Source organism: Branchiostoma lanceolatum, chromosome 8 (assembly GCF_035083965.1).
Source record: "Branchiostoma lanceolatum isolate klBraLanc5 chromosome 8, klBraLanc5.hap2, whole genome shotgun sequence".
Taxonomy (NCBI): Eukaryota; Metazoa; Chordata; class Leptocardii; order Amphioxiformes; family Branchiostomatidae; genus Branchiostoma; species Branchiostoma lanceolatum.
The window spans coordinates 1,152,060-1,170,356 of record NC_089729.1 but is presented as its reverse complement, the minus strand read 5'-3'; the positions used below and the strand labels follow the sequence as shown (position 1 = coordinate 1,170,356).

At 44.0% G+C, this 18,297-nt stretch overlaps 2 protein-coding genes across 6 annotated transcripts in view; one reads left to right on the top strand and one right to left on the bottom strand.

Annotated features, from left to right (window-relative positions):
- Positions 1 to 53: 53 nt before the first annotated feature.
- On the top strand, positions 54 to 5,967 carry LOC136439616 (uncharacterized). Of its 5 annotated transcripts, none has more exons than XM_066435065.1 (5): positions 54 to 215; positions 1,912 to 2,080; positions 3,085 to 3,216; positions 4,199 to 4,314; positions 4,803 to 5,967. In XM_066435065.1, the coding sequence occupies exons 1-5, from the start codon at positions 207 to 209 to the stop codon at positions 4,998 to 5,000; spliced, it is 624 nt and encodes a 207-aa protein (XP_066291162.1). In that variant the 5' UTR covers positions 54 to 206; the 3' UTR covers positions 5,001 to 5,967. The 5 variants fall into 5 exon arrangements, with proteins under 5 accessions (XP_066291162.1, XP_066291161.1, XP_066291163.1 ...); XM_066435064.1 differs by lacking the exon at positions 1,912 to 2,080 and adding an exon at positions 974 to 1,148; XM_066435066.1 differs by having other exon boundaries at positions 54 to 243.
- The window catches only part of LOC136440458 (uncharacterized), a 19,116-nt gene continuing 6,120 nt past the window's right edge, over positions 5,302 to 18,297 (bottom strand). Inside the window, exons 5-16 of the mRNA XM_066436508.1 lie at positions 17,354 to 17,390; positions 16,343 to 16,518; positions 14,693 to 14,777; positions 14,447 to 14,523; positions 13,419 to 13,584; positions 11,411 to 12,313; positions 10,411 to 10,908; positions 9,868 to 10,003; positions 9,522 to 9,609; positions 8,724 to 8,862; positions 7,887 to 7,965; positions 5,302 to 6,240 (exon numbers count right to left, since the gene is read on the bottom strand). Coding sequence (XP_066292605.1) covers positions 6,108 to 6,240; positions 7,887 to 7,965; positions 8,724 to 8,862; positions 9,522 to 9,609; positions 9,868 to 10,003; positions 10,411 to 10,908; positions 11,411 to 12,313; positions 13,419 to 13,584; positions 14,447 to 14,523; positions 14,693 to 14,777; positions 16,343 to 16,518; positions 17,354 to 17,390 — 2,517 coding nt within the window. The 3' untranslated portion in view covers positions 5,302 to 6,107. The remainder of the gene's footprint in view (positions 6,241 to 7,886; positions 7,966 to 8,723; positions 8,863 to 9,521; positions 9,610 to 9,867; positions 10,004 to 10,410; positions 10,909 to 11,410; positions 12,314 to 13,418; positions 13,585 to 14,446; positions 14,524 to 14,692; positions 14,778 to 16,342; positions 16,519 to 17,353; positions 17,391 to 18,297) is intronic.

Below are 18,297 nucleotides of genomic sequence, written 5' to 3'. Positions count from 1 at the left end.
CTAGCAGCGGATGCACAGCCACGCATTCAGAGCCAAAGTTCGCGGGAGTGACCCGACCGGGCCACGCCAGATGCAGCCATATTCGCGGCATTCAAAGCAGCAGAACAACTTCCGCCCAGGAAATAGTCTGACTCGACGTTAGGTTGAGCACCGTTGTCACCGATCCGAATGACTAGCTTCTGCGGGAGAAAGTCCACTAGGTAACCATGGCAACGGTAAACCGGGATCATTGACCTTCGCCTGGTATGTATGATTGTCAGGTGACGTGTTTACGTCTGGGTGGGGCAAGACAGGACTAAAACACGTACCAGTCCGTGCTAGGTACATTCTTGAAGCAGGCGCAGACCTGAAAATTATAACGATATTTCAGAGATCGTCTGGACAAAAGGTGGGAAATGTTACCTTTACCAAAGAACCACTTCTCTTATAAGATCTGAAATAACTGGATACGATCACTCAACTGCGCTTGTGCACGAAGTACAGACTTGAAGTTGTCTTTTATCCCACCTCATAATTTTGTCTTTCAAGTTGTTACTAGTAATCCCTATAACAGTTATACTGTTTGTTCAACGGTTACGTTACATTGCAGGAGTAATTATATGTGTGTTATTGTGATTGTTATAATATGTGTGCATGTGTGTATGCCTTTGTGTATGTATGTATGTACGTATGTGTGTGTGTGCGTGCGTAAGTCTGTGTGTGTATGTGTGTTTGTAAGTTGTATTTGTGTGTGCATGTGGGTAACTTATGTGTATGGTTTGTGTGTGTGTGTGTGTGTGTGTATGTATGTAGTGTGTGTTTCACTCAATGTACAAGGTCCCATTTACTAACAGTTACATCACTCACTCACTCACTCACTCACTCACTCACTCACTCACTCACTCACTCACTCACTCACTCACTCACTCACTCACTCACATCATGTAAGTAGAAAAGAAAAATAGTTTTGTTAACAGTCAACATTGTTCTCCAGTCCAAGATGCCTTCATCCCTGATCGCCCTAACTCTGGCTGCAACCCTTGTCCTGGCATCAGCCCCAGCCCCGGCCCTGTCCTGTAGCGTTGTCAACTGGCAGGCCATGTCCTTCCCTGAGCAGGTAGTGGCTTCAGAGATCGCAGTTCATGCCAGAGTTGTGGACAAACTCAATGGTTAGTTGTCGATAGTAGATTTCCTCCTTCTTTCAAACCCCTAATGCCACTACCTGAGTGGACTAGCCGCCTGCTGTTACAGTAGTGATTGCACAAAGTTGTGCGGCCCAAGGGCTACTGAAACGGAGGTGGGCACCACTCTATGCACATTCTGGTGCAGGAAGGAACTTTAACTTTTAACTCAGCCCCTTGTAGTTCACCTACTGGCAGTTTCCTTGCTGTTTTAAGTAGCAGGGTCTTACAATTTTTACTGGGAGGGGCTGCTAAGCCCTAGGTCCCTGATCATAGATTAAGATACTTTTATTTTACTTTTGTTTGCTGCCACTACCTGCACTGGGAATGTCATGTGTCGTCACACTTGTAGCCTAGCCTGGCATCAAAACTCCTTGATTATGTAACAGTGGGGTTCAAGCGCCTCCAACTGTGATCTGGGCTGCCGTTTTCGGCGTGGGTTCGAATCTCGGTTGGGATCACTTGTTTCTACTCGCTCCTTTGATTTGTTTCAACTATAGCTACCGAGGTTCTTTTGTCCACTCTGCAAGTAGTCTGGCATCCAAACCTCTTTTGGCTGCTCTACATGTAAGTTTTCTTCTGTCCTCTACTATTCGCGGAGAGGACTCAAAAGAGACTCAGCAGTATCTTAGATGGAGAGGACGATAGGTACTCTTCAGCCTTACTAGTGCTGGATACCATTATACCAGTACTTGAGATCAATCAATAAAATCAAACATTGTCAATGTTCAATTTATACATTGGCCAACAGATGTCTTCGTCCCAGATCGCCCTAGCGGTGGGCGTGGCCGTTGTCCTGACGACACTCCTGGCCCCGTGCCAGTCCTGTAAGGTGGCTGATTGGCAGCCCATGTCTTTCTCAGAGCAGGTAGCGGCAGCGGAGATTGCAGTATACGCCAGGGTCCTGGACAAAGTCAATGGTTGGTACTCATTCATAAGGCCATGTTGATTTGATTATATGGATGACATCCGCGAGCGCATCAATTTTCGTCCAATTCAACGCTCACACACAAAACAACGATTTCAGCCAAACTGTAAATCATACAAAGCAGCTGCAAAATAAAAAATATGTGCCGTAAATCGCAAAAAAAATATTTCGGAAAATGGATGCTAATGTCATAGAATGCTTATTGTCAAAAAGGAAGAGGTGAAAGAACAGAAATGAAGAATTTATTGTTCGGTATACCATACTCTGTTAAGTTTTGTTCATCCTTCCTGGCCAGGTAGATTGCCCATGGCCCATCCATGCTGCTTTAAGCTGCATATTGTGTAAATAATTTGCAAGATTTTAAACCAGCTGCCCGGGCCCATATTCAATTACATGAAAGATATATGACTAGAGTCATTAAAAAGCATTGAATTTTTTTTTTAATGACAGGTACATGAGAATGGAGTCTTGTTTATTTGTATGAGCCTTTATTTATTAATTAATAAAAAAAAACTATAATGAGAATTGAATTTTTGCTGTTTTCTTATCCTTTATTTATTAATGAAAAACTCAAATCAGCTCATCACTTATTCATAGAGGTCATGAGGGAGAATCACATTTTTATAGGGGCCAGAAGAAATATAACTGTCAGGGCTCGAAGTTCATTTTTGGGAATAGGTGCACGGGGGCCAGACTAAGACCCGATACATACTGGGAAAATTTTCTGGACGTACGATGATGACGTACAACAACGATGTACGTCTTTGACGTATGTCGCCTTTTTTCCTGGGTGTGAACTGGCCCTGCGCGACGTACGTCCGGCGTTTTCATCACCCTGGATGTAACCTACGACAAGGTTGTATGGGCCATAAAAATCCCCGACGTATCATCGTCACACGTCATTATCATACGTCCAGACAATTTTCCAAGTGTGTATCGGATAGAAATATAACTGTAGTCCTAACAAAGCTTTGAATGTTGTTTTTCCAACGACAGGTACGTATGGCTACTGGCCTATGGCCTACAGAGGAGTGCTGCAGGTGTACTGTGTGTTCAAAGGCGGCCCACTGCCGTCCAACCTCATTGTGGACGAGATGGGTCAGCTGACGTCATGTCACCATACCAAGGGTGGGCATTTTATCTTATTCAGATTTACCACATTTGTGGAAGGATTGACATAACAGGTGACTATCACCTTTTCAAGATGTCAACCCAGACCAGACTGTAAGGTTTGGACCATCGCACACCGGGGCATGCCCCTACTCTTTTTCAAAAGGCATGATAGGCTTGTTCACGGTTTGAAGTGCACATGTGCAGGTTGATGCATCATGGGTAATGGGTCAAAGGTGAAGTCCACTGGCAAAACATTAAAAAATGGCCAGCAACCTTGAACTTTGATGTTTTGGCTCCAGTGCGTCACATTGCACATGCAGAAGTGTTCTTTGAAAACAATAACCCATGTAGTTGTTGTGATCAATTCAATGCATTTGATGCCACTTCTTCAAGGGTAGAATAGCCCTCACTTTCAGCTGGCGTCACTTTGTGGACACTTAACTTGAACATGCAAATCGTGGCGCCGTGTGGCGGCCGTCAAACAAGGGAACCCGAGTTCGATCACGACTTGCCCCCAGACATGTCTGGACATGCGCCCTGACGTTGTGCCCTTGGGAAAGGCACTCAACACGAATTTCATCACTTCACTCAGGTGTAAATGAGCACCTAGCTTCAGTTAGGGAGGTCCCTCTGATAGGACGTCAAATGGAGGTCCCGTGTTTGGGGAGAGCCACACCCCACGCACGTTAAAGAACCCACCACACCTTCCGAAAAAGAGTAGGGGCATGCCCCGGTGTGCGATGGTCCAAACATTACAGTCTGGTCTGGGTTGACATCTTGAAAAGGTGATAGTCACCTGTTATGTCAATCCTTCCACAAATGTGGTAAATCTGAATAAAATAAAAAAGATTAAAATAAGATTTTGTTTGTTTTTGCGGTTGGACGTGTACGTCGAATGTACCCTTTTCAAGTTAGACCACATTATAGTGTCATGAATTCTGCTCAAGCTACACTTGGTCTAAGACTTAATCTTGTATTTTCTTCCTGCCTGTAACAGTGGACATCGGAGAAGACTACATCCTGCTGCTGAAGCGCGACGGCGACATGTTCCTGCCAGACGAGGTGAACTACCTCTCCGTGGCCTTCCCAGCCGACCAGGAACACTTCGACCAGGTAGGGTAGTGGTATCCAAGCCTGCGTAGTCCAGCCGTTACTGACTCTGCGTCTGGAACTAGAAGCCGTGAGTTCTATTCCCACTGTATCACCCACCCAACATGCACACTTCCGGTAACAGTCGTAGTCCTTAGCACGGGACATTAGGCCGTGGTTAATTGTTCATGGTACTTGGTCAAAAAGAGCTAGAGGAATTTCCCTGGTACAAAGAACCTGTAATTCTATGGACTGCCTTTAGTGTTTTATTCTTGAATCTAATTTACAATACCAGCTTGTGCTGCATGGCGGTCCACTGTGTATTGTCTTGTGTCAATTCTTTATAAAGATGTACTAACTGTACATACATAGCGTCTGTCTTCCCTGTCACGACCGTTGGAAGAGTAGCTTTTCAGTGAGCTAAACTGGATCAATATCACTTTCTATCGCTTTTGGTACATGTATGTTCGCTTTTTGTGATTACAATAAACAGTCTATCATGTTCTCTCTAGGTGAGCCGGACGTGCGGCCTGTCAAACTTCACCGCACCGGCGGCGTCCGACCCCGCCCTCCAGACCAGGTGCGCTGTAAACCGTACAGAGACCGGGACAGCCTGCTTGGGAGGTGCTGATGGTTTCCACAGAGGGTCCTATGTTCTCTTGGCAGCGGTTTTTGCAACGCTCTCTTTTACTCAAGCCCTGTTGGTCTGAGACTGTGAACTCGTAGAAATGGTTTTAATAAAATGTGGGCTAGACAAATCTCGAAGCAGATGTTGGTGGGCAAAACCAAACTCCCAAAATCTGTTTGGAGATAGAGCATGGATTTAGGACTGTGACTGACCAACAACATCTCAGGAACAAGGACAATACTAGTAGAATCAGTGTTTTTTTCCAATGTCACTTTATTTTGGCATCACCAAAGGAGGGCAAATATATTCTATATGATTGTGATATTATGTACCTCTCATCAAAGAAGGCAGCATTAGAGAGAGAAATGAATAAATGCAAATCGTTATTTTTCATGTTGTATAATTTATACTCATAACATTTAACTTTCGTATATACAAAAGCATACATACATGTTAACCATGTATAGACCCTTCTATATTTGTAATAGGACCTGGAAGACAAAATGTATTATTGCAAGGCCTTTCCAACAAAATTGTTTCTTTGACGATATAAAATTTTCGATGAAGGTTAGACCTGTATACATTATACAAAATACATCATTGAACAGTTACTACATATAAGGTCAGAATCTTACCACCAATTAGAAAATCAAACAGACATAAATCGCCTTCATCCTGAGAGCAAGAGCTACATGTTTTGTCCATATGATGCCTGCAAAACTCTATCTTATGTTGCAGTATTGTTGATGTTGTCATAGTCTAATCCTCTGTATAATATTTCGTTTTGATACTGTCGATATTTTAACTACATGGTTTTACATCAGTGGACTGTAACATCAATGTAAGTCAGTCCTGATAAGGACCGCAATGTTCATTCAGAACAATAAAGTCTAGGACAGCAGGAATGGCAGCTGCCCAGACAACGAGAGTTCCACAAAGTGCAAGTGTTCTGCTTCAGCAAATATGTATCTGTGAACTAGAAAGGCTGCCATTGCACGGGTAATTTCTAACCGCAAAAGAAAACAAAACAATAAACTACTGTTAATGCATTTAAGTTCGCATGGTTTTTATTTCGCGGTAGAGACAAAATGGAGCGGTGGTTTTAAGTTCAGTAGCGCTGAACGTTCATCGCAAAAACCGCGAGCATAAAACCACCGCAAACATTTCTGCATTTACAGTATGTATGAAGTTAGGACACAGGTTTTATGGGTAGAGTGCAGTAGTCGTCGAACATCCCTGCCAGTTCCAGTCTCTCCAGTTCGATCAGGACTCTCTGAACCTCCTGCCTGGTGTAGGGGAGGGGCCCGTGTCTCTGCCAGTACCTGGAGATGTAGAAAGGTAAAGGTGCTCAATAACAAAGTTCCTTTTTAACCACCGATGAGTGGTTTAACAGCTTAGAAGTGTCAATGACGTGTAGGGGAGGGGCCCGTGTCTCTGCCAGTACCTGCAGATGCACAAAGGTAAAGGTGCTCAATAACAAAGTTCCTTTTTAACCACCGATGAGTGGTTTAACAGCTTAGAAGTGTCGATGACGCGTGTAGGAGAGGGGCCCGTGTCTCTGCCAGTACCTGCAGATGCACAAAGGTAAAGGTGCTCAATAACAAAGTTCCTTTTTCACCACCGATGAGTGGTATAACAGCTTAGAAGTGTCGATGACGCGTGTAGGAGAGGGGCCCGTGTCTCTGCCAGTACCTGCAGATGCACAAAGGTAAAGGTGCTCAATAACAAAGTTCCTTTTTCACCACCGATGAGTGGTTTAACAGCTTAGAAGTGTCGATGACGCGTGTAGGAGAGGGGCCCGTGTCTCTGCTAGTACCCAATAACAAAGTTCGTTTTTTCACAACCGACGAGTTGGAGCTGAAATAATTCAGTTTCGATTACGCATGTAGGGGAGGGGCCGTGTCTCTGCCAGTACCTGGCGATGTAGAAAGGTAAAGGTACTGAATAAGAAAGTTCTTCCCTGAATAATTTCATCGGGTTGGTGAATGACTGAATAGCAAGGTTCTTTTATTCACAACCAAGTATTTACAAGAGCCGACGTTTCGATGACCTTCTGTCATCTTCATCAGGGCAATACTGACTAGTTCACAGTGCACTGAAGCTACTGTAGGTGTTACTGCTGACAATGCAGTCCCAAACGTAAAGTATTGTTACATTAATAGATACTGTTAAGCAACAATGGTGAGATGATGTGATTCCAAATGTAAAGTACCTGAATATGTAGAAAGATAAAGGTACTGAATAACAATTATTATGTTCTTTTTTCACAAACAATGAGTGATATAACAGCTTGAACATTTCAAAGACCATCTGTCAGCTTCTTTGGGGCAATTATTAATAATGACTTGTTCATTTTGCACTGTAGCTTGCAGGTGTCACTGAGAATACAGTCACAAATGTTAAGTGTTGTTATATACAATACGTAACATTAGATATATATTATTGTTGCTTAACAATATCTATGTATGTGAAAATGTGAGTGTGACTATTTGAGTGAAAGTTTGTCTCCCAGCATAATCATCTTCCAGCAACTTAGTTCAATGACTAGAAGAGGTCAACTACATGTATGGCCTGGTATTCAACAGACCCTTCAAAAAAGGAAAGAATCACTCCCATACAATGTATACGACCATTGAATGTTGAGCACTGTCTCTCTGCATATATAATCATCTTCATCTTCCATCAGCTTAGTTAAGTGCCCAGAAGAGGTCAACTGTGGCCTTGCATTGAACAAACCCGTTAAAAAAAGGAAAGAATCCCTCCCGTAGAATGTATACAACCTGAAAGCCTTCAAAACCAAATTGAATGTTCACTGCTGTTTCTCAGGTCATCTTCATCTTTCATCAGCTTCGCCAAAAAGAGGTCAACTATGGTGTTGCATTGAACAAGCCCGTTCAACGAAGCATCCTATACATTGAACAAGCCCGTTCAACGAAGCATCCTATAGATTTGTAAGAAAACAACGTACTTGAAGACGTATCGTGCCGGCAGCTCCTTGTAGTTCTCCCGCACACTCTCCAGCAACATCACGTCGACATTGGTTAGATCTGAGGCGAAATAAGAAGATAAAAGATTGGCTCCAACTTGCACAGTTTTCTGTAATTATGTCCCCTTGGCGCAAGCGGAAACACAACCCCGCTGCTTTGACATCTGGATCGAATTCCGTGGATCCTAGGGCCCGAGTTCGATCCTAGGGGTCGACTCCAGCTCGGACATGTTGTAAGGGATTGCATATTCGTCATTTAGGATGGTGACGTGGGACACCCTGCGGCTGCCTCGCTATTTTTGAGCCCGGCCAGGACCCCGAATCATTTTAACTCGGACTTACAATCAATGCGGGACCCGGTAACAAATAGACGCATTAAGCTAATCATGCGAACACCGGGAGGTACTCCCCGGTACCCGGCAGTCCACCGGGACAAATTTGTGGCTTTGGGGCTGGCCAGGACTACACCCCAAACGGGCACCACACAATTGGGACCGAAGCGTTACCCTTGCAAAACTATGGTCTTATGTAGCATTAATGCCAGAAATACATATGCAGCACTAATGCTTGGTTAGTGCACGCTGCCATGGTAATTTCATGGAAATTATGGCTGATCAAATACCAGTCCCTTAATGTCCTAGCAGCCATGCCTTGGACCAAGGCGTTGCTAGCCTGATGAAACAGATTCAAGGCGAATCTCACCTAGTTTAGATGCCACCACCCTCCAGTCGTTCTGCGGACTACACCCCAAACGGGCACCACACACATTGGGACCGAAGCATTACTAGCCCGATGACACAAAATCAAGGGGAATCTCACCTAGTTTGGATGCCAACACCCTCCAGTCGTTCTGCAGCGGGCTGGGAAAGCAGAGAAGCAGCAGCAGCTTCTCCCACTTCTCCTTGGGCAGGCCCAGGCTGTCCTCCTCCAGACTGCGGTCCATTATCACACTCATGATCTGGGCAGGAGTGTTCACATCATACATTATCACAACACATTATCACTGTGACAACATATTATCACAACACATTATCACACTCATGATCTGGGCAGGAGTGTTCACATCATACATTATCACAACACATTATCACTGTGACAACACATTATCATAACACATTATCACACTCATGATCTGGGCAGGAGTGTTCACATCATACATTATCACAACACATTATCACAGTCATAATCACAACTCATTATCACAACACATTATCACACTCATCATCTGGGCAGGAGTGTTTACATCATACATTATCACAACACATTATCACTGTGACAACACATTATCACAACACATTATCACAACACATTATCACAACACATTATCACAACACATTATCACAACACATTATCACAACACATTATCACAACACATTATCACAACACATTATCACAACACATTATCACAACACATTATCACAACACATTATCACAACATATTATCACAACATATTGTCACAGTACATTATCACACTTATTATCTGGTAAAAAAAAAGGTAAAGGTAGTCCCATAGCCTTTTTAGACTGTTAGGGCAGTGGGTTATACAAGAACATTTTAAAAACAAGTAATACTTTACATGTAGAATGAATACCAACAATATCTCCAAATTTACTTACATCTTTCTTTTGGCCGTCTTGGTTCTGCTCTTCCTTGCAAGGGTGCATGGGATGCTCCTCATAGTATTCAACTGAATGCAGCTCTTGCCTATAAACAAGTCATCAACAACAACAAAATTGAACAATTACAGATTCTGAATGTATGTTCTAATGGTAATAGCTACTTCTACATACATGTATTACTATTTCTCATATCCACTCCTTACCAGGGCTTGAAATTCATTTTGGGGAATAGGAGCACTGGTGCACCTTAACTAAAAATCTAGGTGCACAAAAAGTGTCTTGGGTGCACAACATAAAATAAAGTAGAATGCTAGCAAAATGCGATTTATTGTGAATGTCTTACTTGCTTGCAGTTCGTCTTGGGGCAGGTACAGGTTTCTTCTGACTATCTCCTGGAGCCACTGATGGGGGAGGGGGGCATCTGCTGCCCTTTTGACCTTTCAGGTTTGGATTCTGGTAAAATGGTTCGGCCTTCAGATCTGGAACCAAGTCGGCAAGTTCTTATCAAAACTTTAACCAAACAAGTCAGGTAAGTTGGTAATTGCAAATCAAGGCAGTCCAGCGGTGCACACAAGGGTTTGAGTGGACTGAAGGGATAGCATGGTAGCATGGTAAACATCAGAAAAATGGTTTTATCATAATATACATTACTCGATCCAGGATGTTTAATATAATGCTTTTATACCAGCATGTCAATCAGTTCTCTATCAATGGGGGGCTAGAATATTTGCATAAGCACGATCTGTGTATATTTCTTGATATGAGTTTTTATTTTACGTTCCCGCAAACAGCCCAGCTGGGTCCCGGTATGGAAATGTGACCCTAGCATTATCCATTGAGCTTCCGATCCGACGAAGTTATTCACAGATGAAAGGAAAGGCTGTACCTGGAACGTTGTAGTACGGAATCGATGCAGGGTGTGGCAGGTCAGTCAGAAGTGGCATGGACCCGGACCTTTTCACATTCGCAGCCACCATAAGTCTCTCGGCATCCTCCGTGGTGTGATTGTCAGTGGACATACACTTCATATAGACTCTACTTCTGTCACCAACATGTGCCGGCGGTGTGTTCATGTAAACATGTCTGTCACTGGACCGCTGCGCACTCGACACATGCGAGTTTTTGTGAGCTCCGCTGTCTTTTTCCGCAGGAACTACGCTGTAATACTGCATATCGTCATCGGTGGATTCGCTACTTATTGTCACAGAATGTGTGCAGTGCTCGCTCTGCGTATAACTGTCAGGAATGTTTTTGTATCTTCTCTCTAGATCTTCCTTCCGCCACTGCACTTTCTTTTTGGGAAGGAGCGGCTTGTCTGGCGTTGTCGACCTGTTTTGTTTGTTGGCATCGTTTCCCGCAGCAGCAACAGTGTCTTTGAACTCATCTAGGAGGCAAAAAACATTAAGATTCAAATTTCTAATCACATGGATAATGCTTTATCACACGGCATCAGAAGATTTGAACAAGTTCAATTTAAATTTTCCAAGCTTAAAGATTTGTACCTCTTAAAAAAAAGTCATTCCTTACTAGTTGATTTTGTTCCTTTGTTGGTCCAAATCTGAATTACAGTCAAACCTGCCCAAGAAGACCACCCAGAGAAGCATGACCCATGTGGACAGGTGGTCACTATAGACAGGGTTCTTACTCCTCCAATGACTCAATTGGAAAAATCATCTAACAGACCACCAAAAAGTGGTCAAATTGGCCTTACGTAGAGGTGGTCACTTCAGGTTTGACTTTATCTTGATAGGGCCTGATGTCATGAAAAATTACACAATTATTGTATATTAAAGGCCCATAAACTCAGCAATACCTTTCACAATGATGATATGTTTCTTGCCTTCTGTTCTAACACTTAAATCTATGACAGGCAATGAGAAACATACCCACAACAATGTTGGGGGTTCGTGCAACAGGAAAGGATGTTTCCACCGGCGCCAACGTGGAAGGAACCCCGGGATCTGTGCTTCTTCTTGGCCTCACCGATTTGTCTTCTTGTGTGGGAGAGGGCGTCCTTGGCAGAACTCGCCGTCTGTCGCTTGTTTGGGACTCTGAACGGTGATAAGGAACAGGAGGCGGGCCCCCTGTATCGGGAATGGGGCAACTTTGTTTCTCCAACTGCAGGTACGTGTGTTCGTCGGGGGACGGCGCTCCGTTGGGCGGGGAGGGCAGGGGTCTTTTCTCTTCTCCTGCAGGTCTGTGGAAGTGTTTTGAATGAGGCCCGGGTGTCGGAAGACGCGGTGGAGTTTTCCTGGTGGGTGACGGTGGGGCAGGACATCTTCCCGATGAAGACGGCGGGTTGGATGCTAGTCCCACTCTTTGGAAGGGCGGTGTGAGGGCTTGATGCATCGGTGAAGGGGACCGGGAATTTTCTGAAGTCTGGCTGCCTGCATTCAAGGCTTGGGTGTGCGAGGAGGCTCCAGGCAATGTGTGGGTGGGTTGTGAATGTGGGGAGGTTCTAGGTGACGGGTGTGTGGGTTGTGTGTGTGGTGAAGTTCCAGGGAAAGGGTGGGTGGGTTGTGTGTGTGTGGAAGTTTTAGGTGATGGTTGGGTGCGTGGGGAGACTCTTGGTGCCGGGTGGGTTGGTTGGGTGTGTGGGGATGACCCAGGCGATAAGTGGGTGGGGGGCCGTGGCGCAATGGGGGGAGGGATTATAGGAAGAGGCCGGGACTGAACATTCTCTGCTCCAGGCCTGGGGGGTGTGGGGGGTCCGAGCCGGGACTGAAAGGTTTTCATCTTTGTCACCAACTCCAACCTGGCCCGTGGGGGCAGCTTCAAGATATAAACACCTGCCAACAAACAACAACAGAAAACATTAGTCTTTCACCACAGGTTGTGTTGGATAAGGTCAATGGACTGGGTTTGCATCTCTAGCAGGCCCCCAATAGTATGCTCATAGGAAAGGCACTTTTTTTACACCAATTTCCTAACTACAATCATTTCGCTTTGGGTGATAGGGATGTTGTAATGCTCAACACTATCCACACACACACATACCTGTCCTTGGTGCTGAACACTATCCACACACACACAAACCTGTCCTTGGTGCTGAACACTATCCACACACACAAACCTGTCCTTGGCGCTGAACACCATCCACATACACACAAACCAGTCCTTGGTGCTGAACACTTTCCACACACACACATACCTGTCCTTGGTGCTGAGCACTATCCACACACACACAAACCAGTCCTTGGTGCTGAACACTATCCACACACACAAACCTGTCCTTGGCGCTGAACACCATCCACATACACACATACCTGTCCTTGGTGCTGAACACCATCCACACACACACAAACATGTCCCTGGCGCTGAACACCATCCACATACACACAAACCAGTAATTGGTGCTGAACACCACCCACACACACACAAACCTGTCCCTGGTGCTGAACACTATCCACACACACAAACCTGTCCTTGGTGATGAACACTATCCACTCACACACCTGTCCCTGGTGCTGAACACCATCCACACACAAACATACCTGTCCTTGGTGCTGAGCACTATCCACTCACAAACATACCTGTCCTTGGTGCTGAACACCACCCACACACACAAACCTGTCCCTGGTGCTGAACACTATCCACTCATAACCATACCTGTCCTTGGTGCTGAACACTATCCACTCACAAACACACCTGTCCCTGGTGCTTAACACCATCCACACACAAACATACCTGTCCCTGGTGCTGAACACTATCCACTCATAACCATATCTGTCCTTGGTGCTGAACACCATCCACACACAAACATACCTGTCCTTGGTGCTGAACACCATCCACACACACAAACCTGTCCTTGGTGCTGAACACTATCCACACACAAACATACCTGTCCTTGGTGCTGTTGTATTGAGATGAAATAAATAAACAAACAAACATTACCCTTCCTTTTTCCTGGCTGTCCGATGGCGAGCTTTAAGAACTGTCCGTCCTGCTGAGAGACATTCTGGTACTCGGGATCGTTGATCTCCACGTGTGCGAGGTCCCACAGGCCGTGGCTCTGGGCAGACTGGTTGTTGGCCATCAGGGAGTTGAAGCCCAGCGAGACCTAAACAAATGGAAAATGACAATGCTTCCGAAAATAATTTCATCAGGTTGGTAGAACATAGGATATTTGGAGTTTCTTCTAGCATAACCAGGTAATCTCACCTGCTGACGTTTCGGTGTCTGTCAGACACCTTCTTCAGAGCTTCTGACTGGAGTACTGCTTCTCGCCCCTATAAAATGGCCACCTACATCAGCTACTTATAGCGGCGAGAAGCAGTACTCCAGTCAGAAGCTCTGAAGAAGGTGTCTGACAGACACTGAAACTTCAGCAAGTGAGATTACCTGGTTGTGTTAAAAGAAACTCCAAGTATCCTAAGGACAATGCTGCATACGGATTACCTAAATCTACACCTTAACTGGATTTGTAGAAATGTCTAGGTTCAAGTCCCAAAAAACCTGGGTCAACGTCGGGTGCTAAGTCTAAGACTAAGTCTGTGCTTGCAAAAAACTATCACTGATATTCTCCTTTTTGTTCTTAACCATCTAAAACCTTCCATAGATCCTGAAATTTGTGCCATAGAAAAGACAAATAACTTGTGTTTATTACTGAGCATTTGCCTTTACTACTGACTGTGTATAATTTTGCATGTATATGTTCACCAACAAGGAGTTAAAACCCAGTGAGACCTAAAGAAACAGATCTAGACACGGGCCATTCACAGGCTGAATAGAAGTTCTGAATAAGAACTATGCAGCTCCAGATGTCTTACTGAGGGATGACTACATGCGGTGCGATAGATGTCGGTTAGCCGTTATATTTTATCTGAACATTACCTCTTCCCTTATGACTTCAATGAAAAGCGGCCTGCAGGCCTATCTGAGGTCATCATGAATAAACAAAGGAGCAAAGAAATAAAACAAACCTCCGTCAGATTGACGACGAACTCCTCGGGTAGCGTCGGGTCAGGGGAGACGACCGACCGACACATCCACCGGCCGCCTGGGGAAAAGAGGGTAGATTGTTTCTTTTTCAAATTGTAAGTCAACTTTATGTCAACATGGAATTTTCCATACGCCATGGGTTCAGGTCTTATAAGTCCGGACCTGAACCTGAACATTAGTTTAGGTATGCAGCTCTAAGTTATTTAGGACATGAAGAAGATACTCACGATCCCTCATACACTCCCTGACTTTGTTGTCCCATATCTCCACGCTGTTGGAATCTTCGAATCTTCTCCAGTTTCCCCGTGCTTCCTGGAGTAGTGAGAGGCAAAAACAGGGCTTGGAATTCTTTTTGGGAAAAAGGTGCACCCAACCAAAAAAATTAGATGCACAGAAAAACGTTTGGGTGGACCACATAAGATCAAGTTGAATGTCAACAAAACATAAGTTTGACACTACTGCCTCTTAAGAACTTCAATCTGTACTTCTATCCAGATTTCAAATTTCAACCAAGCAATACATCCAATTAAGTGCAAAAAAGGTTTTATTGCTTTTTCTGATACATTTCAAGAGTATTCTGTATGCTAGGGTACAAGAGAACCATTACCCTATATCTATATAATTATATAGAGAGAGAGTACAAAAATATCTAGGTGCAGCAGTGCACCCACAGTAAAAAATTAAGGTGCACAGCTACAATTTTGGGTGCACACAGGTGCACATGCACCCACTATTTCGAGCCCTATAGGAAGGTAAATGTATGCAATAGCCTAGTGGGCAGTGTTCGCCTTGTATACAGTAGGCCGTGAGTTCAATCCTGGGCCGAGTCATACCAAAGACTAGGTACAAACTCCTTTGTCTGCTTAGCATTTGGAAAGAGCATGGCAGTTACACATACACCACTTCCAGCAGACTAGCCCCCCACTGTAGTGATCCCACAAAATTGTGTGGCCCAAGGGCTATTGAAACGGAGATGGGTGCCACCCTATGCACCATCTGTGTGGGAAGGAACTTTTTTTCTAGGTAAATGTAGTCCCAACGCCTTTTTGAGGCTGTATAGGCAGTTGGTTGTTATCCACCGTGTGAAAGGGCATGGTATTGGAAAAGTTAAAGTTAAAGTGGTCCCATGCATCGAAGATGCGTAGGGGGGCGCCCATCTCCCATTCGAAGCCCTTGGGCCACACAAGTGCAAGCCACTACAGCAGGGGGCTGGTCCGCTGGTAGTGATGTGTGTGTTTAACTTCCATACTCTTTCCCAAATGCTGAGCGCTAAGCAGAGAAAGAAGTATGTACCATTTTTAGAGTCTTTGGTATGACCCGGCCGGGGTTCGAACTCACGACCTACCGTATGCAAGGCGAACACTCTACCAATTAGGCCATTGCACCGGTCACATGGTATTGGAAGGCAGAGCCTTTTACCGCCCCAACCGAAGTCAGGCACAGTCATACAGAACTGGGTGGGGTGATGAGGAAAGTCCTGTAAAGTGCCTGTCCCAATGGCACAACATCGGTGACATATCAAGGATTTGTCTGTTTTTTTTTAATGAATAAAGTTGTTTTCTTCAAATTGAAAGAAAAAAAAAATCAAGGGATTTGAACCCAGGACCAAACACCCTGGTCGTTACACCAACAGTACCCTTGCCAAACTGTTGTCTAATGTATCATTAATGCCAGAAATACATATGCAGCACTAATGCTTGGTTAGTGCACACTGCCATGGTAATTTCATGGCGATTATGGCTGTCCAAATACCAGTCCCTCAGCCATGCCTTGGACCAAGGCTTGAACCAATTATCTTTCCAGCATTAGTGCTTTCTGCCACGGCCTTAAGTCATGCTTGACCTATATATTAGCACCCTGCAACAAGGGTTACTAACCTGGAACAGGAGGGTGCCGCTGGACAGCACCAGTGCCCAGTACCTCTCCTCTGGGCTGTTCACGCGCTGGTTCAGCAAGCCGCATTCCGAACCGCTGAACGTGTCGCGCTCCAGGCGAAACAGCCGCCACGGCTCCCGCGGGGACTTGCTGTAGTAGTACAGGTGCAGGAGGTAGACTGGAGGGAAAAGGAATTTTATTTGAGGCAATGTCGATTTGATTATATGGATGACATCCTATGGGAACCCCAAAACTGATGTGAGCGTGCCATCGAATACAAAAAAAGTTTAAAAGAAAAAAGTTGCCTTCCTTATGAAATCTACATGGTCAGGAAGATTGAACAAATGACTTAACACACCGAGGATAGTATACCAAATAATGGATTCTTCAATTTTGGTCTTTCACAAATTTCTCCTTGAGTTTGGCATTCTAGACATTAGTTCTGCTTTACAAAATATCTTTTACGGCATATACTAAGTACATATATCTGCTCATTTTGTAGCTGCTTTGCACAATTTACAGTATGGTAGAAAACTTTTTTTGTTTTTGGAAATGAACGAAAATTGATGTGCGAGTGGATGTCTTTCATATAATCAAATCAACAGGTTTTTGGAAATGAACGAAAATTGATGTGCGCGCGGATGTCATCCATATAATCAATGACCTGGTCAGCAACTAAAATCAATGAAACCTATTGCATAAAAAACACCAGCAGGACATTGGTTAACATTCTGTTTGTTGTTAACCAATGTCCTGCTGGTGTTTTTTATGCAATAGGTTTCATTGATTTTAGTTGCTGACCAGGTCATCAGCCCTTGACTTTTGTGTGGCTGACTGGCATAGTTTCTTTGAAATCCGCATTCGGTGCGTTTCGCTGCGGTGTGGCGCGTTTGGCTAAAAGATACCCCAACCTGTACATATACAGGACCCACATACCCTTTTAACATACCATATAGTACATTTTATTATAATTAAACTGTGCTTAACAAGTAAATGAATTGATCTGTCCTCACCATGTTCCTGTGGAGTGGTGGACAGAACGACCCAGTACTGAAAAGTGAAATTAAAAGACAAATCAGCCAACTTATAAAATCACAAGCACAAATCTTCTCTTCTAGATCTTCTTTGCTCAGACTCATCAGACTCAGCTAAATGCATAATGCTAGGCTACACCAAGTAAGCTCGTTGGTTCTTGGGTTCAAATATTGTCTATTTAGTTTCAATTTTCAAGTTAAATTTACCACAAATTACTTCATGATTGTGTAACTTAAAAGTTAGAGATTATAGCTTAGTTATTCCGCTTGATTCTATGAATAAATTCAACTGTGACAAAACTCAAAACCCATGTTACAAAGGAATGTGTTAAATTGTTTGTTTCAAGCACACTCAAGCCTTTATCAGGAAAAGACTTCAGTCATATCTACGTAACTGTATAAACAGACAAACACGATGCTTTAGAGAATGTAGGGAATGTACCCCCAGGGGCGCTCCAAGCTATCTGTATATTATAGACAAGGGCTCCTTTACTACTGAATGTGTGTGACCGGTTAGTCTATACATAACTAATGTGTACATTCCGGTACTACGGTACACATACAGTATAGCACTTTTATTGTCACCTTCTAATAATAAAAGGGACCATACTCTGTACACATAAACACCACTCCTATAGCTATATATTATACAATTGCATGATATGCATACATACTGGTTAAATTGGTCGTGTTAAAATCTTAACACCACATGCTGTATTGTGTTGTCAGCAGGACTATCCTGGTAATACCAAGGCTTGAAATTCATTTTTGTGAATAGGTGCACTGGTGCACCTTAAACCTAAAAATTTAGGTGCACAGATTCTGAAATAATTTTGGGTGCACAACAATGAACCAATTAACCTCCTTGAATGAACAAAACCCTACTGCCTCTCATTTCTATCGCTAACTTAAAAAGTGTTTAT

What these genes read in the sequence shown, in the direction of transcription:
- LOC136439616 (XM_066435063.1), top strand. Translation starts at nt 1,122, where the DNA reads ATGCCAGAGTTGTGGACAAACTCAATG. An exon ending in AGTTGTGGACAAACTCAATG is followed by an intron (nt 1,149 to 1,911) that starts GTTAGTTGTCGA and finishes ATTGGCCAACAG; the next exon opens with ATGTCTTCGTCCCAGATCGC. An exon ending in GTCATGTCACCATACCAAGG is followed by an intron (nt 3,217 to 4,198) that starts GTGGGCATTTTA and finishes TGCCTGTAACAG; the next exon opens with TGGACATCGGAGAAGACTAC.